Here is a 27,852-nt window from a genome sequence, read left to right as displayed (position 1 = left end):
GGGACAGGTGGCAGGGAGGGACAGATGCTTCACCTAACTTTGGCCACCTTAGGCGTCTAATCTCAACCCTTCACCTGGGCGGCTCCTGCAGCTGATCCGGGCTGCTCATCCTCCTCCGGCGGGTGCCGCTGCTGGCAAACAAACACGCTCTCCCCTGTGCATGGAGGTTCTGGCCCTTTCATCCAGACTAGATCCCTAATTTTTAGCCATTCACACTAAGGGGAAGATCCTGTGCCCCCAGGTGACTCACTGGAGGGAAGGCACACAGATGGTCACAGCTCACAGGCTGCTGCTGGCTTTGCACATGGGGGTAACCTGGTCAAGGCAAGCCCCCAAGCACCCCACCTGATATCGGAATGCACCCCTTGAACCTCACACTGTTTTAACCATCCATCTTTAACATGAACTGGTCGGGACTGAGAGGATGAGAGGATTTTCCAGCCCCTGGCAAGATGTCAGGCCTGGAGGTGGAAGGCAGATGCTGCCAAGCAATGCAACCCCTGCTGCCTCTGGGAAGCAGGTCCAGCACTTCTGGCACCCCACTGCAGACAGCAAAGGGAACTCATCCAGAGGAAAGAGTTTTTCCCATGGGCACATGTATCACCATGGCCATCTTGGGTTCATGCCTGTATTTTTGGCCACAGGAACCTGCCACCATGCCCAGCATGGGGTGGGTTACCCCCTGCACCCACTTTTCTCCTCAGAATTCCTACCCAACCATTCCAAGCCTCCTGAACCTCCCCTTTCTGGCATTATTCTGCAGATATTGGGAAATCCCACATCTCCAACAAACCCCAGAGGACAGAGCCTGGCAGAAGAATCCTCTCTGTAATCCTGTTTACCTTCTCCTCCCTGTCTGCACTGAGTTCAACCAGACCCCATGGGGATTTACACATTTCCAGCTGCAGATTTTGTCTTAAATGGTCAAACCATGTCCACTGTGGATGTGCTACAGATCCTTCGGGTAACAGCCCCTGCCTTGTAGGGGCAGAACAGCTGTTCACAGACCTTTGAGAGCACCAGGGCACTTTTGGCAATAAATGTCAGAGATAACATTTCATTTTATCCTGTTTCCATTTCAGAGAGACTCAAAATCCCCAGCAGTGGGACTTAGTCTTGGTGGTACTCAGATCCAAGTACTTCTGTCCTTTTTTAAGAGCAAAACAGCTGAAGTTCCAGCTGTGCTCATCAGAGTTTCAGCTCCGAGTCCCTGGTGTGCAATGCAGTGTGGTCAGCCCAGCATCAAGCCACTCAGTCTGGCCATTTCTAGGGGCAGAGCAGGCTTGAAGGATACAAATAAATGGCAAAGGGACATCGTCCCTGACTGCTGGACTGACTGACACTGTTTTAAAAGATTTATGGGCTGTTTTTTAAGGGCAAGCTCCTTATGTGAGCTGGGGTTCTGGCTCATATGGTGATGCACAGCTGTGGGTTTTCCCTGTGCTTGAGGCTGGGATGTTTCTCACAGCCACAGTCCAGCTGCAAACAAGTGGATGGGGTACAAGCAGCGCTTTGGGATGTTTTTTGGGCTCTGCCAGCCATCATGCCCATCACCTATGGCTGTTTTGGTCATCTCTCCTGCCCACTCTTCCCCCAGCCAGCTGCCCTGCTCCCAGGAGATAAGGATGTGGAGACGGCGGGGTGAGCGTATCACCCCGACACAGGCGAGACAGGGTCTGCCTGATTAACGCCATGCCAATTTTGGAGGTGGCGTCCCCCATCACCCCGGGATGAGGGGATGATCCTACCCTGCTGGGGGCTGATCTGCAGCCACAGAGCCTCGAGGAGGGGCAGCTCCACCACATGTCAGGGGCACACACATTTCGCCCATGCTTACGCCACACATTTATCGGGCTGAGCAGCCCTCGACAGAAAGGCAGAAAAAAACAACACACCACCCCAACAAACCAACCCAAACACAAGATACCAAACCCTTCGGGGAAGGGATGGGTGAGCAGTGTGCAGTTCACCCTTGCTTACCCTCTGCTTGCCCCCAGTGCCCCACTTTTGGGAGTTTCCTCCCCCAAGAGCAGGTACAACTATGCAGACTGTTGTTTGGTTATTTTTTCTAAAAAACACACATGGCCCACAGCACTGAGCCCTGAACCCTTTTCCCCCTTTCTCTTTTGGCTCCTAGAAATTCCCATGGCAAGACCAAGTTCTGCAGCCTGGAAACCACCCTGAGCTGTTCTCTCACCTCTTTCCAGCCCAGTCCCACAAATGCCAAATGCTCGCCCCATTCCAAACTCAATGGCAACAGCCACGTCCTGCTGGGAGGCAGAGGGAAAAGCCTGGACCTTGGGCAGCACAGGGACAGAAGGGTTTCTAGGCCAGAGGCAGGAGGCCAAAATGATCAACAGTGAGCTCTGGTGCTTGACAGGTGTAGTAGGGAGCTGAGCTCACTGCTTCGACTCTTGCACCATCCACTGGGTTGCCCAGGGGCCTCGTGCATGTCACAAAAATCTGACACCAAATTCTACCAGAATTTGTGACTAACAAAGTGATCTGCCTTACCTAAGGAAAGTAATTCCTGCAGCACTTCCCAAGGGAAGGGCAGGCCTGCACCCTCTTATCCTAGGGGATGCCAATACCATGGCAAGACGACCACATCCTGAGCAAAAATGTGCCATCCTAATACCCCTCATTTCAACTGCCACCACATTCTTACACCTTGCTTCCATCCCCAGGTCTCACAGTACTCTAGTCTGTCAGCCAACACATCTGTCACCTCCATCCAAGAATCCTCCTTGACCCCTTTGTCCTTCCTTCTTCAGATGCTGCCTCCAGCCCCAGCATGTGACCACAATTAGATCTCTTCCGTAATTGCCAGCACCCTCTCTGTAGAACAACAGCTCCTGTTATATTTGGATGGGGCTGAATGAGTAGTAGTCACCCCCAGGTCTTCCATCCTGACAAAAAAGCAACATGCTTCACACAAAAAACAGGAGGAAGAAAGCATTTAAGATCTCTGTCATCTCCCCAGGATCTCTATATACTGTTGACTCTGCCAGCAATTTGCAGTGCCATGTGCCCTTCCAATACTGGATTTATTAAATGCAGCCGAGGCTCAGCTCTTCCTCCATGAGGTACAGGGTCCACGTGGAATTTTGGGAGCAGTGCGGCAGAGCAGATTATTTCCCCCCTCAAACCCAAAGGTGGGGCAAACTGCTGGATAACAGCACTGCAAGGCTCCTCTCACTCTCTGGCCAGGGGTGCTCCTGCTGCTTTCCCTCACCAAATCCTGAAGAAAGGAAGCAGCTGGTCAGTATACACCAAAACCTTGAAAAATCACACACACACACACACCCCGCCACCTCTCACCACTGGGTTAGGGCCATATGGCAAGACTTCTTCTCAAGAAACACATTTTTCTCAGCAAAAGGGGAAGATTTTATTAATTTAAAAGTTGAAGGGCACAGCAGAGCAGCAGCAGCTGCCACTTTGGGGAGGTTGACTCGGGCGGGTGCAGTAGCAGCCTCACAGCTCCTCTTCCCCAGAAAGGAGAAGCCCCGTGGCTCTGGGCTCCTGCCAGTTCAGGTTCTTGCAGGAGCCAAAAGGGCAGTCACGGAGAGAGAGCTCGATCATGCGGACTCTTGCCAAGGTGTCCTCTTTCAAGCATCTCAGGCAAGCACATCCATGGCAGATTGCCCCGGCGGCTCCCTCCTATGGCTTGCGTGTCTTCTCCGCGGGTCCCTGGGGGTGGCACGGGGAGGGGGAGCATGGTCCTTGCCGTACATCCCAGGGGGACCGTGGAGACGTTTGGAAGAGAGGGAATATGTGCCGAAGGTGGCTGTGTGTGGCCAGGAGAAACGGGGCTAGGAAAGGGGGGGAAAAAACAGGTTCTCTTTTTCAGGTTAGAAAAATGCTGGTGATGTGGTAGAAGTTTTCCTCCTCCTCTTCCCCTTCTTTCCATGGGGGAAAAAATTCCTCTATAAAATACAATTTTCACATATAAAATCCTGAAGAAGGTGCATGTAAGGAGCCAGTCCAAACAATGTGCTCAGGTATGCAGGCAAAAAGGGTTTCATCAAAAAAAGCTTTGGGAGGGGAAAGAGGAGGTTGGGGGTGTGTGGGATTCCTTGCCAAGGTGGTAATGGGTGGGGATTCAACCTCTCTCTCCTCACAGGTGAGGAATGGAGCAAATACAAAACAAGAACAGATAACAAATGTAGAGCAGACCTAGAGAGAGACAAAACCAGAAATGGTTTAGAAAGATTCCAGGGAGCACAGAAATGCTATCCCCTCAGCTCCCTGGGGAGATGGCTGGCTGGTGCCCCGCTACAGACCCACTCATCTCAGCACCCATCAGTGAGCACTGGTTGAGCAGGGTGAGCCCCATCCAAGCAGGAAGCAGAAGCACTCTGAACAACAGGATGCCCTCGTTCCTGTCACCCTGCTCGCCTCCATCGGTGGCAGAGATGCCTGCAGGTGAGCTCCAGGGAGATGGGCTGGGTCTAGTCGGTCCTGCTTTGACGCAGACCTAAAATTATCGTGCTGTGATAGGGAAGCCACTTCAAAGGTGAAGGGAGCAGAGTCACTGCCTACACAGGGAAAGTGTAACTTCCCATGCTGTCACCCAAGCCATGGGGCAAAGGCCAGCATTTGCCTGGCTCCCACAAGCAGCCTGGTTGAGCAGCAACTGGTGCTGGCTGCATCAAGAGCACCATGAAAAGGGGGCTGGGGCCCTCAGGAGAACATCAGGAACAACAGGAGGGCCAGCAGTGCAGGCCAAGAGGATGCGAGAAGCAGAGAAGGATGAGTTTAAGCCTTAAGTGTCAAAACTGAGTGGAGCAGGAGAAACTGGCAGCTTCCATGCCCCTGCAGCAGCCAGCCTCAGCCACCTGCACCCACAGGGGACATCCCAGCTCCCCCAGGCTCACCGCTACTTGCTGTTGCACAGTGACTCCTTCTCCTGCAGAGCCGCCATGGCCAGGCGCAGGTGCTCCTTCAGCTGCTCGATCTCTCGCTCTGAGCGCACCTTGATGTGATTCAGCTCTGCATAGACATCTTGGTATTTCCCTGAGGCGAATCTCTTGTCCTGCCAGGGGAGGGAGAGGGGTAAGGCAGGTTGCAGGGCTGATATTAGGGAGGGTGGCAGCAAGGTGAGCCCAGCAGAAGAGTCAGCAGGTGAGGAGGGGAGAGCTAGCCCGGGGTTTGAAGCCCGTCCCAATCCGGGCCAGGCAGAAACCATTCAGAAGAGGAGCATGGAGGTATCACTCTGCAAACACCAAGCCAGGGAAGAACGCATAGACACTGGTCCCACAGCAGCAGGGATCTGCAGCACCGGGTTGAGGAGGTGATGTGGGCTTTACCACAGCTCATGTGCATGTGGGGCAGACACATGGGAAACATAACCCCACCAGGAATGCAGGCCACTGGAAGAGCTGGGTGCAGCTGCTTACATGGCCAAAAACTAATGTGAGTAAGTTATAAACTCCTGGAGCACCACTGAATTCCAAAGCCTCTTTCAGGCTCCCCTTTGGCAGAGGTCTTTGAAAATTCCTCTGAAAGGAGCTGCTGCCAGTGGAGGGAGCAGCACACCCAGAAACGGTGCCCAAGGAAACACATCCACTCAGAAAGGGGACAACTAGAGGAAGCAGGATGCCAGGCAGCCTTCATCCAGATTTTCCACTTGCAGAAGGCAGCCTTGTCCATGCTTATGTGTGCATACACCTGGGCAAACCAGCAGCTAAGTCTCTGTGACTCTTCCCTTGTACAAGGTCGGTCTATGCCAGTCCGTGCTGTTGGAGCTGCTATGTGTTCTGCAGTCAGCAAGGACAAGCAGTACAGGTGACAAGAGGGTTTGTCTCGAGGAGCCCATCAAACCCAGCCAAACCCTGCTGATATGCAGCCCTGCTGCTTCCCTCCCTTCCTTCTCCTGCTCTCCCCCAGCTGCTCCCAGAAAACACCGACCTTTTGCATCATCTGCAGCTCCTCCCGGAGGCACTGCACCTCCTTCTTTACATACTGGAGCTCATTCTCCTTCACCCGCAGCAGCACCTGGGCCAGAGAAGGGGGAGAGGAACCAGAGGTGACTCAAGAGCCACCGCCTCAGGCTGGCAGGCCCTGCCGCAAGCGCGGCGGTGGAAAAGGAAGGAAGGGCCAGAAGGGCTGGGGCAGGAAACGGCGCAAGCAGCCTGAGAGAGCGGCGGAGGGGACGCTTGCGTTCTGCTTCCTGCACCGCTCCATTCCTCACCCCACCTCCCACTTGCTCCAAGCCAAAGCAATCAGGAGGAGAAGACCCCCGGGACGGGAGGGGATGGAGGCAGCGGGGCAGCCAGGGGGAGCCCCGTACCTCCAGCTCGCAGGAACTCCGCTCATTGTTGTGCGAAGCGCGGTCCCCAGAGCCCCGCGATGAAATAAAGCTCCGCAGCTTCCCGATCTCATCCGAGAGGCGGGTCTGCAGCTCCTGCAGGCAAAGCCAAAAGACGTCAGAGTAGCCATGGCACAGATCTCTTACTGTCCTGACCATTCCATCTTCATGGCAGCCCTTGTTCAGCTTGGAGACCACGCTGTAACCCCCCGTCCACAGGTAATGGCATCCAGCAGAATACACTCACCATATATAACACCACAGTTAAGACAGACTCTAACTCTTAATCTTTTTCTTTCTGATGATACAATCTCAGAAGGGAAGAAATATGAAAAAATAGGGGAGCTTTAACAGAGGGGCTGTGGTGTGTGAGGGAGGAACATGCTCCAGTGCTCCTCTCTGCTGGTAGGAAAGCCCTTCTCTTGCCTGATTTTTCTGGAGGAGGTCCTTCCCCTCCTGCTGACAGCGCTCCAATATCTGCTCCCGCTCTTCCGCCTTCTGGGTGAGCTCCCCAATTTCCAGGCACTTTTGGGAATACTGCTCAGAAAGCACCTGCAGTTCCCGCTTCAGTGACTCCATGTCCAACCTGCCGAAGAGGCACCAGCTCATTGCTGCCCCAAAACCCTTGCCAGCTCCTGGCCCCTGGCATTGTCTTCCCCCTTGCCACGGCCAACCTCATGTACAGGAGTACACTCGTGTACTCCTGTACATGAGCGTGGTGCCTCTTGGAGCCCCGAGCCATGCAGAAGAAACGGAGCAGCTTTCCATAAAGAAAATAGAGGGGAAATAGCTATAGGTGTGAGGGATATATAGCTATAACTATATATCTATATCTATATATATATATATATAGCATATAGCTATAGGGAAAAGAGTCAAGCAGCGGACAAACCTCCTTGCCCCACAGCTGCAGCAGCCCTGGGAGCCACTACTGGGCACCCACTAGCCCTGAGGAGGGAGCTGGAGAAGTGGCAGGAGGAAAAGCTCAGGGCTAGAGCTGAAAATGGGGTGTGGTGACAGCAGCACAATGCAGCATCACTGGACAAGAGGACTGAGAGAGATCCTTTCTTACTGGTGCTGCTTCTGGAGGGCTTCTGGGAGCGAGCTGCATTGCTGGAAGCTCCGTGTCCTGCCCAGCTCCTTATTCATTTCCTCCCGGTGGGCTTTCTTCAGTGCCTCAATGGCTGCAGAGGGGGACAATGAGAAATGGGGGATCAGGCTGTGCCAGCTTCATGGAAAACACACCAGAGAACTGGCTAAGCTCTCGCCACTGCAGGCTCCCAGATCCATCTCTGCAGACTCCCCCTCTTTCCCTTCCTCCCTTGGGGTATTCCCCACCGTCTCCACGCTCCAGGATCATCATGCTGCCAAGGGGACTAACACAGGGCACTGTGGGAGCTCTCTAATACTTCTTGCCCACCTACAAGAAAGTGCTGGGCCCCTCCCAGCCATCCACAGAAGTATGACCCCGTTTCTTTCAGTATCTTTACCACTCCACCAGCGCCACAGGAGCGAAAGCACCAAAGCTTGTGCTCCAAGGAGCACCAGCCTCACACCAGTACAGTCCACAGTGTGGCTCCAGATGACTGGGACAACTGGCTTCTGGCAAGAGACACTGGGGAGAGGCAGGAGGGACCCAGCTGAGCAGGGGCACAGCCTGGTGTTTGCTCCAACCTGCTGCCGTTGCCGCCGCCTCCTCTGCCAGGAGCCGCTCCTTCTCCTGCCGCAGCCGCTCCAGCTCCCGCTGGTGATGCCGCTGCAGCTCCTCCATCACTTGCTGGTGGGATGACTCCATCTCAGCCAGGCTGCGCTCGCAGGCCTCCTGTTGTGAGGAGGAAAGGAGGGCTGAGAGACCAGGAGGGAAGAAGGAAGGGCTTGGGCCAGGACAGGCACCTGGCTGCAAGTCCAGGGACGTTTTGAAAGAAATGAGACTACTTCTTCTCGGGAGGGTCTTTTCCTTCTGAAAGTGAGGTGGTGCTTTAATCACTGAACACAACCATTTGATGGGGACACACATCTTGCAACCCCACTTTGTGCTTTACAGAGGAAGAACGTTCCTCTAGCTCTTAAAACTAAAACAGCAAGACAGGAACAACCCTCTTGGTCCAAGAGATGGGGATAACATGCCCGACACTACAGTCCCAACCCTATACCAGGCTGCACTGCCTGGCTGGAAGGGATCAACAGTGAGAACTGCATCTCAGTATCTGCCTTTTAAATGAAGCAGTGTCCCCTGGAATCAATGGAAACCGAGCCTCCTCTCCTGAAAAGTGACACCCTGCACTACCCTGTGACATGATGGAGGTTGCCAAAGAGCCCTCCCTACAGCCTAATGATTAGGGATCCTCCTCACACAGCTCTCCCTCCTTTCTGATGGCTCTGAGACCAAGGGAATGGTTCTTTCCATGCTGAGTGCTATGGTTAACTCGAGTCAGAGCAAAGCAAAGAGCTTCCCCCTCTGGATGCTGGCAGCACCTCCCTGAGCTCTCAGGAAGGATTTGTTCACCAGCAAACTGTGCCATTATGATTAATAGCCTGGGCCTCAAAGACAGCAGAGAGCTAGGAAGTCATCACATCCCCCAACAGCTCCTTGCCATCCCATTCCTTCCCCACTAAGGACTAAGGCTCATACAAAAGACACTGGAACATTCACACCGTTGGGTGAATGCAAACCCTTCCGGGCTACTCCTTTCTGCTGTGATGAGGGAAGCTGGGAAGCTTCACAGAACAACAGAGGAAAAGGTGAAAAATCAGTTTGGTGATCTATCCATGGACCAGCTGCAACCCTTGGCAAACAGAGAGAGCGAATCCTTTGGGGAAAAGCCAAGTTTGGTCTCAGATGTGAAATGCTGAGCCAAGTTATTAGGAAGATAAGGAAGTTCCTCCCCACTGCTTTTGCTTTTCTTTTTGACCATAAAGAGCCCTGTAAGCTGTAAATATTAAATCACGACAACACAGAGACTGGTAAGTGTCTGAGCTGAGTGCTACAGGGCTTGTGGGTTTCTTTATCTGTGCTAGGTACAGCCAGCCCTGTGGAACAGACTTCACCAGCCCCAGCTTCCTGCCCTGCCAACCCCCTCTGCCCCGGTATCTTCCACCACGTAAGGCCCATCCTGAAAGCCCCACTCTATGGTCGAATGGCAGCCTCCACACAGGAAATCCCGGCGGGATGTGACCCTGCTTGTTTTGGATGAGTCCCCAAGAGGGGAAAATAAATAAACAAAGAGAAGTGAGAGGATGAAGCATGAGCAAATTCTACTTTGTTGGCTCTCCCACGTGCTGTCCCAGCAAATGAATGGGCTGTGCTGTCAAAGTGACCTTCGGGGCTCGGGCTGTCCCCAGGGACTGACTGACTGCTTTTAACAAGACACCCGGGAGCCCCAGTTAGCAAGAACCACATGTGGTGAGCAGCAAACCACCAGGGAATGACCAGAGGCTCAGCAGGAAGCTGCTGACCTGCTCCTGACCTGGGGGATGGCTCACCCCCACGGCCAGGGACAGCACTGTGCCCACATGCAAAGCGCAACACAGATCCTGCACCTCCCCAAATCATCCTTCTTTCCCTTTATAACCCTGGCCCCTTTAAGGCCAGGCAACATGCACCAGCCTTTATGTAATTAACATTGATTAGAAATGGGCCCAGTTAGGGTCACCATGGCAACCCAATGATTAGCAATACCTGCCTGGCAATAAGCTGCGTGCCAGCATTTCCCAGTTTGCTCCTGGGACTGACCCCAGGAGCAAACCCCCAGGCCTGGTCAGGTCAGGCACCCTACTCACCTGTGAGATGTACCCTCGGGGCACATGGCTGTCCCCCTGGGACTTTGCTGCCTCCCGAAGGCTCTCATTTCTGGCCCGGCAGGACTCCAGCTGTGCCCGCAGTGACTGGATCTGTGCCAGGGAGGACAGAGAAAGATGATCAGCCAAGGGTGGAAAAGTGCCATGGCCTGACCAATGTGCCACATCCAAAGCCTGGGCTTAGGGATGGTGAGGACAACATACGGCCAAAGGAGGCCTCTGTTTCCCCAGCAGCCTGCCAAGAGACCAAACTGGCAAAGCCAGCCCCAGCCTGGTTAGTGCCAGTAAAGAAGGGAGGAGACATCCCAGCTTTCAGTGGTGGGTCCATGCTGGAGGAAACCACCACTGCATGGCTTCTTTCAAAGGCCAGCAGGTGAAGCCCTTGCAGGCTTGGGAATAGCCAGGAAAGAAAGGCTGTGAACGTGCTCCCATGAAACAGATTCCACACAGGTAGTGCCACCAAATAAATCATCCTGGACCAAAACGTGCTCTGGGGAACCTTTGCAGACGTGTGAGAGCTGGCTTCTAGCCTTGCATTAGTAGGTTCCAAAAGCTTCCATGCACTCCAGGAGCCAGAAAGAACAAACATCTCCCTGCACCTCTGCCTTGCTCTTCTGCAGAGCCACAAGTACCACATAAAGGGGCCACCAGAATCCCAGTTTCACAGAGCAGGAGTGCTCTTACCTCCTTTTTCAGCGCCTCATTGGTGTCTCCCTGGCCGTCCTTGCTTTGGTTCAGCAGTGTTGTCAAGGGCACCCGCCGCAAGTCCTTCAAGGGCAGGCGCTCCAGCTCCAGCCACTTCTTCTCTATCTCCTCATTCAGACGGATCCGTTGGTCCTCCGAAAGCGGAGGAGCGGGGAGGTCCTGCTCCCCGGCCTTGCAGGAAGGGTCTCCTGCGGGGCCATCGCTGTTTGGGACCCTGCCATCGGGGGTCTCGAACCATTTCCGCCTCTCCTCTGAACGGATGGCCAGATCCCGCTCCAGCTCCTCGTACTTGGGAGTTCGGTCGGAGATCCTCAAGCTCCCTTTTGTCCTCTGCAGGGACCCCTGATTTCCAGGGTCTTGTGGCAAGGGGGACAGCTCCACATAGTCAAAGGCATGGCGCTGCCCATCTGCCTTCCAGTGACTGCCCTTGGAGTTCCCCTCGGAGCCTGAGCCCGGCCGCTGCTGCTCCTCCGTCCGGAGTGCGCCTTTCTGGGGAACGCAGTTACGAAAGTTCTCCTTGTCACAGTCAGGGAGCCTGAAAGCAGAGCAGGAGCTGGTGGACAAGAGGCACCATGTGGGAAAGGATGCCAGCAGAAGCACTGCCAACTACTCAAGGCTCAGACCCTCACTCAGCCCAGCCTTACAAAACCCCACTCTGAGTGCAGAGCTGGGCCTGTAGCATCCCATCCCCCAGGAAAATGGATTTCTTCAGCAAGGATCCACACTGGTTCCAGCTATGCTGGTGGAGAAACCAGTCTAAACTAATGTGGTGAGGTAAAAAGAAAGGGAGGCTCTCATCATCATCAGGTTCTCAACCCCTGTCACTGGCTGGTATAACCAAGCCACTTGCAGAAGGAGCAGAGTGCCGGGCTAATCTGGGAGTGGTGAGACTTCCAGAGGGGCCTTCCTTGCGCCTGCCAGTCAGGGTAGAGGGACAGCAAGGGAGAAGAGGACAAGCAGTACTGAGCAGCTCTTACTTGGTGACGTCTGGAGCACTGACTGGGCGCACATTCTTCCTCAGGGCCTCAATCCAGTTGCGCCGGATGCCAGAGGTCATCGCTGACAGGGTGAAGACGGCATCTTTTGTCTGCAACAGGGAGGTGACAGAGGCCCTCTCAGCACCCAGTGGATGTGCAGCAGCTCCCTCTTGCTCCCTGAGACCCACATACATACACCAGTGCTGGGCTGTTTAGAAAGGCCACCCTCTGTCTCAGGCTCCTGGGGACAGGTGGAGGGATGGGAGGGGTGTTTCAGGGGGATCCTTCATGAGACCCTCTCCAAGCAAAGGCAAAAGAAACCTTGCTGGCACACTGGGCTGAACATGCATTGGTGCAATCCAGCTGCTCAGCTGCCAGGACTCAGGTGCCAGCAGCAGGGCACAGGGAAACCCAGACCATGAAGTGCCCATCCCTGCACACCCACAGAAATACCATTTCTCATGCTGCCTTAGCAGCCACTTCCTGCTGCTACAACAAATAGCCAAGGACAGAACTGTATTGGGGTCGGGTCCAGGGTACAGGCTGTCACTCAGGGCACGGTCAGCCAGGTTACATCGAGATCTGCAGCGCTCACCACTCCCCCCCCGCAGCTGTGGAAAAGTTGCCTTGGCCAACATGTCACTGAGACACTCCTGGCATTTAGCTTGACTCCTGGACTGCCTCCAGTACAGCCTTCAGCCAGCCCTGCAAAGCCTCCTCCTCCTCCTTCCTTCCTCTGAAAGCAGGCAGCCCTGATGTCCCAGAGCACTGCCGCCGATGTGTCAGAAAAACAACCTTGGGCCACCATGCTGGCACAAGATCTGTACAAATTGCCTCTCAGCATCTCGGCACAGGGAGGGAGCACGCATTCCCACCCCGTGTCCCTTGGTGCTGCCGCTCCGTACACGCGGTGCCGGACACTCACGTGTATCTGGAAGCCGTAGTTGCGCTGCACCGCGAACTCTGTCACATCCGTGCAGGAACGGAGGTCGATTTCTCCGTCAAGGTCATCAGCCTGCAAGCACAGCCACCCGCTAGGACATCAGTGCTCAGCCAGCTTTGAAAAAGGCCACCTCTGCCTTCATCTCACAGCTCCCTGGGAGCCAGGCTCAGCTCTTTGAGAACCAGGCTCAACTCCCCAGCAGAGCATGGCCTCTTCCAACCCAAGGGCCGCCAGCAGCGTGGATGGAGAGCACCCCGGATACCCAGCCACAGGACCAGCCCTTCTCCCCACCTCCCACCACTGACAGTGCCACCAGGCTTTGCCACCCTGCCTTCATCCTCTTCATCACCCCTTGGCAAAGAGCAGCTTGGCACCTCTGCCATCTTTTGGGAGGATATGGTGCTGTTGCTTGTCCCCGGTCACACCAGAGCTGTGCTCCTCTCCCCCTGGCCAGGAAGGAAGAAAGGGCTGGCGAAAGGCTGGCCATGCTTACCTCCTCTGCGTTTGAGTCCCGGTAATACCTCAGGCTCGAGTCGGTCAGCACGAACCAATGTTTCTTCCACTGCAGGCGCATCGGGCAGGGGGAGGGAAGGGAAAAGACAGGAGGGAAATGGATAGGCAGTTACCAGGGAAAGCATAGGAACAAGGAGGGACACTCTGCACTATGACCTCTCCATCTTCTCTTCCCCCTCCTCCCTCCCAGATCCCCCTCGTGACCCTCAGCTGGGAGAGAGGCACTCGATGAACCTCTGTGTCCACACACAGAGCGAGGCACCTCCACCAAAAGTTTCCTGCTGCCTTTCCCAGCAGGAGAGACCTCAGTAAGCAAAGAGGAAGGAAATCAGCTGGCTCACTGGGGCTCTCCAGCAGCAGGGGATAGGGGAAGAGGCAGACTCTCATCTGAGGCTTACCTCTCCTGGCTCGTCCAGGATGGACATCCATCCCTTCTTGAAATTGAGGAGATCCGGCTGGAAAACAAAACAGAGAATTACTGTCTTGGAGTGGCCCCACAAAAGGGCTTTCCATGCCAGGGGGTGGAAGGTGAGTCCCCTGTGGCAGAACAAAAATGGGAATAGCCTTTTAGGAAACTCATGGGGCTATGCAACCCTATGGCGAAAGAAAACTCAGCATAGCTCTCAGCAGCAGGCGGTCATTCCTGTAAGAGGAAGCAGCAGATAAGGGAAGAGGTTTAAAAAAAGTAAAGGAAAATATGCAGCAAAGAGGCTTCCACAAGGTGCCTCAAAGGTATTTATTCAGAGAGGGGGAGGCAGGGACAAGGAGAGCGGGCACCACCAAGAAGGCTTGCCTCAGAAATGGAGGCAAAGCCACAAAGAACCAGACACGCCTTGCCCCAACCCTGGCTGTCCTCACCCCAGAGCTATGTCCCTCTGGTAACTTCACCACCAATCATTTATCAAAAACATAGTAGCTCAGCTCTCACCAAAAATCTACAGGAGGCAATTCAACAGCTGTGAAAACACGCTGACTTTAAACGATGTGCCCCAGGGTAGAGATGAAGTCAGTGCTTGATCCTCTCCCTTCTCCCTCCAAGGTTCAACCCTCTCTGAGATTCTGAGGGTTTTTCTTTTACCCAGCTCTTTCTGCACCCTCCCCCTACAGAGTCTGCCCTCTGCCCAGACACAGCTAAAGAAGATAAGGATGAAGAGAATTTCACCCAGATTACCCTGTGCCACAAAGAAGTTTCCACGCACTCTCTGCCTCCTCCTAACCTCATGTTGCTGGTGCAGCATCCCAACCAGTTTATCTTCTTCCCAAGGTGGAGCACCAGAGAGCTGACTCAGGGGAACCTCTCTCCCTAGCTTTGCCCTCAGCCAAACAGGCTCCATCTGGTCCCTCCTCCCACCCCTGCTGGCTCCCAGGAAGTTGCACCATCAAAGAATTCAGTCCAACGCCTCTTCACCAGTGGAAGTCAGTTTGCCAACCTGCCCCTTTTCTTCAGCAGCTGAACCAGGCAGGAACAGTGCTGGGGAAGTGTCAGTACCAGAGCTGGACCTCCCAGAGGTCTGCCAGTCCTCTGGAAGCCACCAGCAGTCCCCACGTGTCACAACCACCACCTGAGACAGGGCTGGGGACAAGTAGGTGGCTCAGCAAGCCGCCGGCCGCTCCACATCCCCTGAACAAGCCCAGTGGCCAGCCACAGCTGCCCCACAAGCCCAGCTCAGGCTTGTGTACAAGCTCTGTACAGCCAGGCCAAGCCTTTCCCTGCTTTCATCTCCCTGAGCTGCTGCTCCTGGGTTACACCCAAGGTTATGGGGCGGCAAGAGCCGAGTATGTGCCGGCCCACCCTGGCGCTCTGGCGATTGGTTCAAGAAGGAGCAAGGAGTCCTGCCAAGGGGAGGTCACCGCCTGCTACAGCTTCGGCCTGGCCAGAAGTATCCGGCAGTCCTGAGCTCCCTGGGAAGGGAGGGAAACCAGAGCAAAAGGACGCGGGGGGGCTCCCAAACCTCACCTCCTGCTGAGGTGACAGGCACTGCTGGCAGCAAGGAGACAAGGGGGATTTATGTATCCCCATCACTGCAGATTTGTGGTGGCTCCACTGCTGCCCTGAGAAAGCACCCCAAAAATTAATTCTTTCTCTGTGGCAGCAGCTCCACCCTTTTTCCCGTTATTCCTTCCAGTCCGGTGACTTAAGCTCCAGCTCTGAATTCAGAGTGGGGAGAGGGAAGGAAAGGACACAAAACATCAAAGAACAACCACTCCCCTCCTGGGACGCACGTGTGCGCAGAAGACAGAGAGATGGGCAGGCTTCGTGGAGGCAGAAAGACAATTCTGGGAGAATTCTGGGAGAGAGTGGGGCTGTTGTAGAGATCAGCTGGGTCTCATCTTATTGAGGATTTACAATCCCAAAGCACTAGGTGCCAAAATAATGAACATTAACAGGATGCACGCCGCGGGAAAAACTGCCACGAAGTCCTGCCAGAACTGCTGCCCCCAATGCAATGCTGGGGCCAGAAAATCCCCCTGGAGGGCTTTTCCCAAGCAGGCAAACTGCAGAGGGTTTCTGCTTTCCCTGCCAGCCCTAGACACGGAGCTGCAGCTCTGTAGAATTGTCTTTGAGCTATTCTTGTCATAGCAGGGTCAGTACCATAAGCTGAGGCTTCAGCTGGTGCACAAAGTGCTTAAAGCCACTTTTCTTCCCTTCCCCACAACCAAATCCAGTTTCCTCACCCAGCATAAAAAGCTCAGGATACCGACAGAGAAGAGTGGGGGGTTCAAACAGAACCCCTCATCCAGAGGAAACGGCCCAGCAGTGGGAGGAGGAAACATCCAGGAAAGCTGAGCTGCTGGGAGAGATCCGGGTCCCAGAGATGCAATGATGTGGCAGGATGCACCCCCGGCAAAATGTGTGGCCCTGCAGCTCGGGGCTGCAGATGGCTTGGGAGGTGGTGGCAGCGATTTTGCCCAGTTGCATCAGAGTTTTATGTCCAGCCCCACTGCTGGCCAGGAATAGAGGTACTGGAGGAGGGTCTCAGGTGGCTGGGGACGTAGGTGATACCTGGAAAGACTGGCTCGCAAGAGCAGGTTAAGGAGCGGCAGCTGCCTGCTCTGGTTGAAGAAGGGCTACAGGGAAGGTGATAACAGTCTGTAAGTATCCGAAGAATGTAAACACCAAAGAAGGAAAAGGGACAGGGTGGGAGCAAAGGAATTGCTCCTGGGTGGTACTGAGGCGCCAGGATGGAGAAGTGGAGAAGAGGCTGCGGAAGGCTGAGAAAGCTCAGTGTCCGAGCAGGATAGTCAGATGTGTCCTTTCATCACCAGCCTTTGTCATCACCGTGCCTCTTGCTCTTCCCAAAAGCTCCTCAGCACTGCAGGTTCTGGGGCACCGCTTCCTCTCACCTCCGGGAGATGGTGCAAGGGGCTCTCAAGCCTCCCGGAAAGCACAATGTCTCCTCTCCTCTAAAAAGGGAACCCTCTTCTTAAGGCGTGGGCCCCAGGCCAAAACACAAAGCAAAGCCGCTCCAGCTCACTTGTGTGAAAGCAGAATCACTCTCAGGCTGGAGCACGCATGCAGCTCCCGAACCTTCACGTGCAGTGAGAGGAGCCAGCGGGCGATGCTCCGTCCCTTTCCCACCGCCCCCGTGCGAAGCGCCGGCGGGCACAGCCCAGCCTGTCACCTCCATTAGCCCGCTCGCGGCCGGCAGCCGCCTGTGCCAAGCAAGGTTCGCCCCAGGGCCGGGATGCTCCCTGCCCCAAACCGCATCTGTTTCCCACAGGGAGCAGGAGCTCCCCACGCCCGCCCGGGGGGACACCAATTTCCCGTCCGACTGCGGTCGTAGGTGCGGTGAGCTGGCCTGGCCTCAGCCCGGTCCACGCTCACGCTTATCGGCGTGGGGTGGTGCCCACCGGGGCCGAAGCGGCCACGGGGAGCTCTGGAGGGACCCCGGCGGTGATGGGGAAGGGAACCCAGGAAGAACCGCCACAACCTCCAGTCCCGGGGCCAGAGTCCCCCAGGGAGCGGCGGCTCCAGAGACCCCCGGGCGCAGGGACCCCCGGAGGCGGCGGCTGACAGCTGGGGTCCCCCGCCCCCTCCCAGCCCCGGGCCGTCCCCCGGGCACCGCAGGAGGAATCCCCGCCATCACCGCCGGCCAAGCCCCGAGCCCCGAGTCCCCACTCACCGTCATGGCGGGGGCGCCGCGGCCGGCGGGGCCGGGGCCGGGGTCGCGGCGGGGCCGGGCGCTGGCAGCCAGGGCGGCGGGGCGGCTTCAGCGCCCGGGCGGCTTCCGCGGCCCCACCATGCCCGCTCCGCCGCCCGCCCCGCGATCCCCGCGCGCCTCTTGCCTTTTTCCTTTTTTCCAAAAGAAAAAAAAAAAAAAAAAGAAGGAAAAGGAAAGGAGGCGGGGGGGGGAAAGAAAACCACCCCAAAAAACTTTTCTTTCCTCCCCCCAGAACTTCCTGGGAGGACCCGGGCAGGCCAATGGCAGCCGCCGCCGCCGCCCCGACCGCCCGCAGCCAATGGAGCCGCCGGGGCGGGCGAGGCCGCCGGTCCGCACGGAAAGGGGCGGCGGCCCCGGGGCGGTGTGGACGGGACGGGACGGGGGCGATGCTGGGGCTGAGCCGTGTCCCCTTCCCGTCCCGCTGGCCCGGGAAAGGTAAAGCCCTGGGAGGGACGGGTTCAGCCCTTCCCCGGGAAGGGACTGCCAGGAGCCCAGCTGTTACCCGGGCAGGGTTTGCTCTCAGGCTGGGATTCTTCGCAGGCAGAGATTTTTCAGCAGTGCACACAATGGAGTCCTCGCCTTGGCTCCTGAGGCTCCTCAGTTTCATCCGACCAACTGAACCTCTCTGGGCTCGTGGCATGGGATGGTAGGAGGCCATGGGGAGAGTCCCGGTGCCCCTGGAAAGCCACGCCAGCTGGCCTCACTCAGGAAAGGGAATTGCTAGAGAGGGTCCCAAAGGCAAAGGGACTGTACATCACAAAACACCAGGCTCTACTGTGCAATCACACTAAGGTGATGCTTCTTGCTGCAAGGCAAAGGAAAGGTGCCAGAGCTCAGTGCTGAGGAAACCTGGCACAGCTGGGGCGATCTGGCCCAGTTGTACAGGGTGAGTTCAGGGCTTTGGGCTCCTCTCCGGCCTGATGCAGGGAAGTGAGGGAAAGGACGTCACCCGTTTCAAGTTTCAGAGGCCTTTGACAGCCTCTTTCCTGGCTGCAGTTTGTCCTTGTATAAAGAACAAAGCCAGGTCCTAGCAGAGGACGACCTGGCTGAGATGACTGATGTGCACAGAGAGGGACAGAGGCAGGAACTCATGTGCAGCTGCCAGCTACATGGGCTCCTGGAACACTTTCTGCAGCCCTCCATAGCTGCTGCAATGCCATTTTGCAGGAATACCAACACAATACACTGTATCTTCTTTCACACCACTAAAGCTCACTTCATCTCTGTAAAACCCTCTGTGCCATCACAGCACTGGCCAATAATAAAGCAAAGGAAAGCAGCTGTACTGAGATTTTAGTCCCAGGTCCACTGTTTGCCCATGTCTGGCTTTATCAAAAGGCTCTGTGCCTCAGTTTCCCCACTTGAGAAATGGGAGAAGGACTAAGCAAAGGGAAGTGTTAGTGAGCACAGCGTTCAGGACATTGTGGGAAGGCAGCACCATCCTGGACCTGCTCAGGTCAAGTGCTGAAGAGCTAGGTCCTGCCCACAGTGACCCCCAGAGAAGGGCAGCTGCCCTTCCTCACAATTCCCAGGGCCTGGCCCCTACCTTGTTGTGCTTCTTACTGGCATTCAAATGTGGCTGTGGGCTTCCTGAGGAGCCAGTGCTGCTTTGCAGTGGGAAGGTGCTTCCACCCAGCTGGGGCTGCAGGGGAGAAAGCAGGAGCTGAAGCCATTGGGGTTTAGTCCTCACCTCAGTGTCCCAGATCCAAGCATCCATCTCCTGGCGTGGGCCAGGGAAGAAAACATCTTCCCTCCTCCCAGTGCCAGGCAGGCAGTACAGTTTCCCTGGAGAAGCAGAGGATCCGAGGGAATCAGGGTACAAGATTTGCAACCCAGGGGACCCACCCAATCTGTGCTTGCCAGTTTTAGGCCTTGCAGGGTCCCCATCACCTCTGGCTCCTGCCCTACTCACATGGTAGATGAGAAGACTCTTGTTCCCCCAGTCAGTTTCCAGTGGCTTCTCAGGGTTGTGTGTATCTCGTGTGTGCTCAGGACCCTTCCAGTCCTCCTCCAGATGCTGTGCTGGACTCTCAGGCCTTATCCAGCTGTCATCCGACCGTAGTCCCACATCCAGACATCTAGTAGGGCTTTTCCGGTCCCTTTCCAGCTGGCGCATCACATCCGCGTGGCACACAGGCATCTCTTGGCGCTTCCAGTCCTTCTCCCGCACCTGTGGGTGGTGGGCATCCCCCCGGCCCCTCCAGTCCTGCTCCAGAGGTCGTGTTGGGCTTGTGGGGCGCAGGGGCTTGCCTCGGCCTTTGCAGTCACTGCTGGTGCCCTTTCCAGGTTGGGAGGATGTCAGCTTTTCCCGGAGGCTCTGCCAGCTGCATTCCGATGGCTTCCTGGGCCCTGAAAGGTGCAGCGGCTCCCCCGGCTTCACTCGTTGCCTCTCTGCCCCCCGCACCAAGCTGGGAGGGGAGATCTCCTTTTGGCTTTTCCTTGTACTCTCTGTACGCCTCCCAGGACTGAGGGCCCATGGTGATGGCCCTGCCCGGCTCAGCCTGACATTATCTGAGCCCTTCCCAGCACCTGCGGAGTGCAGGGAATCCCCTCGGCTTTTCTTCTCCAGTGCTTGCCGTGTACCCCCTGCTTGCCAGGTGGCTCGGCCCCTATCCGAGCTTGGGGGGCGGGCAGGCTCCCCTCGGCTTCTCCAGCTTTTCTCAGTGCGACAGGGAGGGTTCACGGGCTCCCCTGCTCTCCTCTCCGACCTGCGGGCTGGGCTCACAGAGCGTGGGCTCCGGCTGCCTCTCTCCAGCAGCCAGCCAGGGCTGGCAGGGCGTGGGGAGTCCCCCCGGGTCCTGCTGGCCTTCTCGGGGTGCCGAGCTGGGCTGGGGGAACGTCGGGGCTGCTTGGGGTCTCTGCCACGCTGCTCGAGCTGCCAGGAGAGTCGCTGACCCTGGGTCACGGGGGAGAGAGAGCAGGGAGGCCTCTTAAAAAAGTGCCAATAAGCAGATCAAGATGGGATTAGGGCTGGCAGGTGATTTGGTTAAATGGTTCCCCAGAGAGCAGTAGCATTCCTGTGCACAGAACCAGTCCATACTGTAGAGAAGCCTCTCTGCACCCAAAGGGTGAAAGGGCTGCTGAATCTTAAGAGCCAAGGGTCCCGATCCATGACAGAGGGAGAGCTGGGATTAAAGGGAAGAGGGAGAAGAGGAATGAAAGAGAGAAGCACGTGGCAGAAGTAGAGGAAAATGTGACAGGAAAAAGCAACTCAGCTTGCAGGGTTGGGATGAGGCCCTACTGTGCAGCCAAGCCTCACCTCCCTGGGCAGGTTGGGGCTGGACCGCCTCCGAGTTAGGTGGCCTTTGCTGGGTGGCACCGGCGTCTTGCCATCGAGCCGGTCCACACGGCCCTCCTCCAGGGCCTGGAAGGCCTCCAGCGTCTCTGATTTCCTGTGGGCACACACAGTTGGTCCAGCTGCCACCCTGCTCAGCTTGGAAGCAGAGCCCCGGCAAACCCTGCTCCACCTTATCCTGACCCCACAGACCTGCCCCAGATGCTGTGTGTGCCATAGCCTCTCCCTGTCCCCATCAACCACCTCAGCTTTCATATCCTGCTGCCTTACCCGTGTCTTCTTCACACTATTCCTCAAGCTTCCCTCCTCATCTTTACATCCCACCCACTTGCCCAGGATCCTTTCCCAGTCCCTCTTTATGTCCCCTCTGGCGCTGTGCTACCAGCCCTGGAGTCGCTCTTGCTCCTCCAGCTAAAACCTAAACAGCCGCTGGGTACTTTTTGGCATCCCCCATCTTTCCCTGAGTGGCTCCTGCAGTGAATGTGGAATCCCTGGGGAACTACTGACACTGGGATTGGGGAGCACCTCTTTCCTTCCCCTTTTACTGTGGGGAGCCCTGCTTTGCAGCATGTCCTGCAGCTTCCAGGAGGCTGTGAGGATGAGGAAGGTAGGCTGCTCTCTTCTAGCAGTGCAGCTTAGCTCCACCTTTCCAACAGCGTCAGCTGCCTGTGTGCCACAATGGAGGAGGCTCTGAGCCTAGACCCAACCCTTGCTTTGAGGGAAATTTAAGTACAGCTGAAAGCTGAGCTCTGCCATCTAGCCCTGCCTTCCCCCTGAAGCACGGTGAGTCAGGGGTGGGGGCCCCCCAACAGCACAGAAGGGCAATCCCCTGCCTCTGATCACTGTGGAGTCCCATTACTTCTCACCTGCGTTCGCATCCAAATATCTTCTCCACCTCCACTCGGCCAGGGCTGAGTGTCCGGGAGCCATAGCGGTCAACAGCATCCCGCTGGCTGAGGCGCTTGGGCTTGGGCAGGTCTGCCAGCACCGTGTACTCCTGCCTCTCCAGCCCGTGCCGCCCCTCTGCACCCCCTCCACCGGAGTGCCCGTGGGACTCCCGAGCCCGTGGGCCAGGGAGGTGCCCACCGCCGCCCCACAGGTCACTGCGGGCCGGCGGGGAGCCGGCTGGGGCACGCGGCAGGGTGGATGACCAGGGAGGGTCAGTTTTTCGGTGCTTTGGCCAGCTCTCCTCACGCTTCTGGCTGGCAGGACGGTGCTCTGGGACGGGGAGAAGGCCGTTACTGGGGGAGGCGCAAGCGACGCGGGATGCCACCACGTCCACGGCAAAGCAGGTCTTCGGAGGAGAGCTAGAAATGGTCCAGGAGGGCAGAGATAAAACCCAGACTCCCTCGAGGGGGGCTGGGAGCACTGGAACACAGCACTTCGAGCCGAGGGCATGCCAAACCATGCAGATAGAGAGCACCCGAGATGCCCGCGGTTCACAGTCAAGCACACACACAGATGGACTCTCACATAGTGCCCATGGATGTGTTGAACACTTCCTGGGGCCAGAACTAGATAAAGAGACGTTAAATCTAAACAGAGATCTGCCTTGAACCTCAGAGACCCCTGGGTGGAAAGCAAACCAGAACCAGGATCTCACACAGGAGCAAACCAAGAGTACCTGCTTTCAGTGGACAGATTTCTTTCCTAAAGTCCTGGGCTTCAGTTCTCACCCATGATCCAGAGGGAACAGGCTGAGCCCACCTGGGTCTGTCTGCCTGTGGGGCTTGTGACCGCACCTCCTCCTTATGGCCCAGGTAGCTCATCATGTCCCGTTTGCCCGATCCCAAAGTGTTGTCCCACAAGCGGGTCATTTCCCCTTCCTGGGAGACAAGATAGGGCAGATCTCTGCAATGGGGACTAGTAGCTTTTGTGGGCTGGAAAGAGGTAAGAGTATATATGGAAACTTACAGCCTGTTCAGCCCAAAGCTGCTGGTAAGAAGGAACCAGAAGAGGAGCTGTGGGAGTATAAGATGATGCCAGACCAACGATGGCAAGAAACAACATAGAAAAGTCCACATGGGAGTATCCAAGAGCAAATCTCATGATCTCTTTAGGGGGAGAGCCTCCTTTGTGGGGACTAAGAGTCTCAGTTGATCCCCCCTTGCATCTCAGGACCTTAGAATCATAGAATATCTCAAGTTTTATGGGACTCATAAGGATCATCAAATCTACCTCCCTGCACATGATGGGCTCCTTCTTCCATCTGCCTGAAGCAGGAGAGCCAGAGGGGCAAATTCAACATGTCTGTTAGCCCAGGAACCTGCTGAATGGGCCCAGCCAAAGTGGCATTGAAGGGCCAAGGGAGCTGGGGAGACCAAAATAACCCAAACCACAAGAGATCCCCATCTCACCCTGGCAAGCGTGGAGTTGGCTTCGGCACAGGCGCTGGGGTCGGTGCCAGTTTCTCTGTGCTCACCCTCAGCTTCGGGGCTGAGTGGGGGATATCGCCTGCTCTCGTGCCAGCTGTGGGGCAGGGAGAGAGGACAGCTGGTGGTCAGCACAGCCCGCAGAGCTCGGGGGCGAGTGACAGCACTGGCAGCCCAAGCCACACTGACTCACTCTCTACTGGATGGGCAGAGGCTGGCAGAGTGGTGGTCCTGAGACCACCAGCCTTGCTTTGGAGGGAATGAGGATGAAGGAGACTCTTTCAGGGGCCCCCTGACCTCTCCAGGGACAGCCCAGAGGAATGGTCAGAAGGCATGGCATGGGGATTTCTCAGTCCTTTTTCCCAGGCACCAGCGTGCAGAGCATCAGGGAAAAGGCGGCTGATTTCCTCTGCTTGGCTTCCCGCTCCCCCTCCTCTGTTCTTCCCACCGAAGGGGCTTGCTGGAGCAGCAGGGCTCCCGGCTGGTACTCACCTCTCCGCGCCCTCCGCCGGGCCCACACACACGTATACCTCACACTGCGGGGCTAAAATATGGAGCGAGTCCCAGGGCTCTCCTGGGGCTGTGTCGCTGCAGGCATCGCGCCCTGTGACCGCCGTGGCATGATCCTGTGAGGAAGAAGGGGTGCAGTGGTGCTGTCAGCATGCCAAGGATGAGGATGAAGGCTGCCCCTTGGAAATGCCTGCTTCTTCTACCTCCTCCGAGAGCAGCCTGGCCTTCAGAGCTCTTGATATCTCTCCCAGCCCACCATTGAGATTTTTCTCTTACGTCAAGAGGCCATAGAGGCCCAGCACGCTCCTATTTGGTGCTGAATGTTGCAGACATCCCAGAGACTGCATGTGTGGATGAGGGCTCAGGGAAACTGCCCCCCTATGTTGGCACTGACCAGCTGGATAGCTCAGGGAGAGGCAGTGGAGTCAAGAGGAAGGATGATTTTTGCAGAAAAGGCTGTAGTCCCAGCCTCTGCCTGTCTCTGTCAGGGCTTGCAGGCGTCTCAGCATCCTCCCTGAGCCCCGTTACCTGCAGGGCTTATGAGCAGCAGTGGGGGAGGCTCCCAGGAGCCGGCTGTCTGCGCCGCCTTCCCTCCAGCGTCTCGCCCGCACCAGGATTCGCTCAGAGGTGACAGCTCTGAGCAGATCGAGGGTGAAGGGCTGAGGTAACCTTAGAGGGCTCAAGGCCAGTAGGAGAGGGGGAGAGGGCGAGAAAGAGAGAGGGAGGCTCATTACTATTTCATCATCCCTGGCCAGTTGCTCCTGGAGGACGTCAAACAACACGAAACCCGCTGTGAACATGAAACCAGCTGTCGCCCAGTCGGAGACAGCCAAGTAGCTTGTGTGTCCAGCTCTGTCCCAAAAGATCGTGTTGGGTCAAGGTATCTGGAGCCCAAAACCCCATGAGATTTATCCCTTTCCTGCCTTCTCCTCCGGGAACAGCTTGCTGAAGCTGCCTCAGGGACAGAACCGAGCCCTGGCTCCAAGCCAACAGCTGAGGCCACAGGGAATCGACCAGGACCATATTTAAGGTGAGACAAAGCTGTAAATGCCAGCAAGCGTCAAGCAGAGATTAATACAGGGTGGGTCCCTGCTCTGCCAGTCTCCAATTCCCTCCGTGTCGCTTTGCATCTGCGACACCCCTGCTTTCCCTTCCAGGGTCTATCAAGCCCCTTGTATCCAGCGTCCAACACCTCTTTGCTAAGCTTGGTTCCTGGCTTTGGTCTGGCACAGGGAAATGAAGCATTCCTATGCCTGGAAAGAAACCTCTCTGCCCATAGAGGTTTTTCCCCACCAAGAAATCTAGAAATCCTGGCTGAGCCTTTATTTTAGGGATTTTTATCTCTAAAAAGGCAGGTGGGGTCGGGGTATAGACCAAAGAGGCCCCTATTGAAGTGTCCATAGCCTGCAGGTGGGATGGAGGAGCTCACCTGGATAGCATGCTGGTGAGCCCCTGCGGCTCGGAAACAGTGCTGGCACAGGCTCTTTGCAAATATGTTGGCTTCAAAGTTCATGCAAGGCATGTCATCCACTGAACCAGACATTGTGCATAGCAGAGACGAAGATCTTTGGCTGATGGGCTATTGGCAGGGGCCAGCCAGGAGAAAAAGGAGGAAGAAACAGCAGCAGAAGAAGCTGTGGAAGAGGAATGTTATTTCCAGAGTGAAGTTTGCTGCTCCCAACTGTCAATACTGGAATCAAAGGGAACCCAAGTACAAGGTGATCCATAAAAAGACAGGTAATAAAAGAATGTGCTCTAGCAAGGACCTCTTTTGGAAGGGGCACTGCACCCTGAAATGACTGCTCTAACACCCTTCAGTTTGGGAGGCTTTGTGAATGGAGGGAATGATGCACAAATCCTGTTACTTTGATAGAAATGTTCTTTCCCTCTTAAAAGGCACAGAAACTAAGCCTTACTTCTTAATTACGTTGGTCATAAAGGGATGCAGCTTAGGAAACTTGGAAACCCACTGAGACTCTTTCTAAACTTGTTAATCCTACTAAAATTTTGAGACCTGTAGGACAGCGGACTGCAAAACTGTGAAGGGTAATTGCTAGCATGACAACTGGGCTCCACACTTCTGGATTTTTGTGAGCATCCTGCTCACCATCACCTCCTCTGTCCTGCAGGGTTTGAGAGTGAGTCCTCGGACTTGAGGATGTGATCTGAGCTGGGAGGGCTCTGCCTAATTTGCCTGAAGGAGGCACAAACAGAAGGACAGGAAATCAGACCAGCATCTGAGATGTGAACGTGCCACTGGTGCCCTAAATATGGTCATTGGAGTCAGAGCAGCTGATCAAGGCTATGGCTGCTCCCCAAAACAACCAAGGCCAAACGTCAATGCCAAAAACAAAGCTAGAATTTTTGTCACTGCACTCATTTTCAGAACAGCAAGTTGCACTAGGTGCCAGGCTTGCAGCATCCTTCCTCACACTAGGGCATGTCTGCTTGACTTGTTCACACAAAATGCTTCACGGGAGCCTAAGCACTCCCCTGCCAGGGATGCAGCACAAAACACGCCAACATCGCCGCCCGCCACTGCCCATGGACTGCCCCCCGTGGCTGGAGCCCCTGCTACCCCACTGCCTGATGGGCAAATCATTACTCCCCACATCTCTCGGGGCCTATTGCCAGGATAATGCCGTGATCCCCAGGGCCTCTAGCATGGATGCACGCATGCAGCCGGCCGTGCTCTGTGCTCCCAGTCCCTCCCAGTATCCCCAGTACCTCAGTTTCCCTACGGCTCCCAGCACGTCGCCGCCCGCCGAGCTCCCCCCTCAATGAAGCTCTCCGTGGGAACCGCGGGGAGCGAGGCCCCGCCCCCTCCCCTCTGATTGGCTGCCGCCGGGCATTGATTTGAATACCGCCTCCTGAGTGGCCGGTGGCGGCGCGCGGCCGTGGCGCCCAGGCGCGCGGGCTCGCACGTGCAGCGGGCGGCGATGGAGCGGCTCGGCCCCTTCTTCCTTCCCTTCCCTTCCCTTCCCTTCCCTTCCCTTCCCTTCCCTTCCCTTCCCTTCCCTTCCCTTCCCTTCCCTTCCCTTCCCTTCCCTTCCCTTCCCTTCCCTTCCCTTCCCTTCCCTTCCCTTCCCTTCCCTTCCCTTCCCTTCCCTTCCCTTCCCTTCCCTTCCCTTCCCTTCCCTTCCCTTCCCTTCCCTTCCCTTCCCTTCCCTTCCCTTCCCTTCCCTTCCCTTCCCTTCCCTTCCCTTCCCTTCCCTTCCCTTCCCCTGCAGCTCCCCAGGCACCGCTTCACCGCCGGCCCAGGGCCTCCCCCTGTGCTCCCCGGAGCCAGCGCCACAAGACCGATCTGTCCCGAAGCCGAAGCAGATGCCAAAGCAGCGGACTTACCCGCGAGCACTGAGAGAGCGGAAGGACGCCGTGTCCCGGCACAGCTCCAACAGGGGGTCATGCTTGCCCACAGCACTCAGAGGTTTGTCCAGAGTGGGCTTTACCTATCAAGCACAAACCCTGCCTGACCCTCCCTATTTCTAGCATCTGTCCTCCACAGCTCCTTCTACAATTCAAACTCCTCTTCCCCATGCTGGTGACAGTTACAAAAAACTCAATTTTACTTTTTGTTTAGTCATTACGTGCAGTCTGCAATCCACTCCTTAAACCTATCTACCCCACACAACCCATTATTCAGCTGCCTTTTAGTCCCCGAAAGTTCTCATCACTCTCCCAGTAACTTTTTTTCTCGAGTTCGTTTCTGGAACACAGTGCTGGAAGAAGCAGTGTGACTGTACCGAGTACAGCCTTGAGCTTGATACACTACAAAAGTAGTAACTACAGTGCACTGATTATCACACAGCTCATGCACACGCTGCAGCCATTCCTCCTTTTTGCTGCACTCCAGTTTTCCCCCAGCTGTCTGATCTTTTTGGCTCCCAGTCTGGTTTTGATCCTCTGTAATCCCAATTAGATTTTTGTGTGTGCATGTGTGCGGAATCGCAGTCTAGCCAGTGAAAGCCATCATGCATGGCAACCCCAGTGTGGCAGCCCATGTCAAAGCCCTGCATCTCTGTGTGAGCCTGGGGCACGTGCACAGCAATGTGCAGGTGCCCGAGGTGACCTAGCTGCAGAGCCACGCGTGAAATGCCTGTGGAAAAGGGGGTTCACAGGGAGCTGCTGGTCTCTGCTTTTATTTTATGGAGCAGCAGCTCCATAAATGTGCACTAGCACATTGATTTTTTCAAGTACCTTACATTTTTCAAGCACCTTATATTTGAAAGCAGCCTTCTCCTGAGCAGCTTAGGGAAGAAAAAA

General features: G+C 55.9%; 1 protein-coding gene across 7 annotated transcripts; it reads right to left on the bottom strand.

Moving 5' to 3' along the window:
* Positions 1 to 3,366: 3,366 nt before the first annotated feature.
* LOC131592239 (TRIO and F-actin-binding protein-like) lies at positions 3,367 to 26,333 on the bottom strand. Of its 7 annotated transcripts, XM_058863625.1 has the most exons (21): positions 25,019 to 25,148; positions 23,572 to 23,705; positions 23,065 to 23,176; positions 22,332 to 22,533; positions 21,574 to 21,925; positions 20,672 to 20,804; positions 19,325 to 20,308; positions 18,959 to 19,054; positions 13,648 to 13,704; positions 13,230 to 13,298; positions 12,719 to 12,808; positions 11,794 to 11,903; positions 10,796 to 11,351; positions 10,094 to 10,204; positions 7,988 to 8,135; positions 7,386 to 7,497; positions 6,740 to 6,899; positions 6,296 to 6,409; positions 5,914 to 6,000; positions 4,881 to 5,038; positions 3,367 to 4,179 (listed from the first exon to the last, which is right to left on the bottom strand). In XM_058863625.1, exons 1-20 carry the CDS (start codon positions 25,130 to 25,132, stop codon positions 4,883 to 4,885), a joined length of 3,897 nt encoding a protein of 1,298 aa, XP_058719608.1. In that variant the 5' UTR covers positions 25,133 to 25,148; the 3' UTR covers positions 3,367 to 4,179; positions 4,881 to 4,882. The 7 variants fall into 7 exon arrangements, with proteins under 7 accessions (XP_058719608.1, XP_058719609.1, XP_058719610.1 ...); XM_058863626.1 differs by lacking the exons at positions 22,332 to 22,533; positions 23,065 to 23,176 and having other exon boundaries at positions 21,574 to 22,014; positions 25,019 to 25,165; XM_058863627.1 differs by lacking the exons at positions 22,332 to 22,533; positions 23,572 to 23,705; positions 25,019 to 25,148 and adding an exon at positions 23,273 to 23,356 and having other exon boundaries at positions 21,574 to 22,014.
* Between the last annotated feature and the right edge of the window lie 1,519 nt (positions 26,334 to 27,852).

Source organism: Poecile atricapillus, chromosome W (genome assembly GCF_030490865.1).
Source record: "Poecile atricapillus isolate bPoeAtr1 chromosome W, bPoeAtr1.hap1, whole genome shotgun sequence".
NCBI classification, from domain to species: Eukaryota; Metazoa; Chordata; class Aves; order Passeriformes; family Paridae; genus Poecile; species Poecile atricapillus.
Note: the sequence above shows the minus strand (reverse complement) of the source record. Positions and strands in the feature narration are given on the sequence as shown.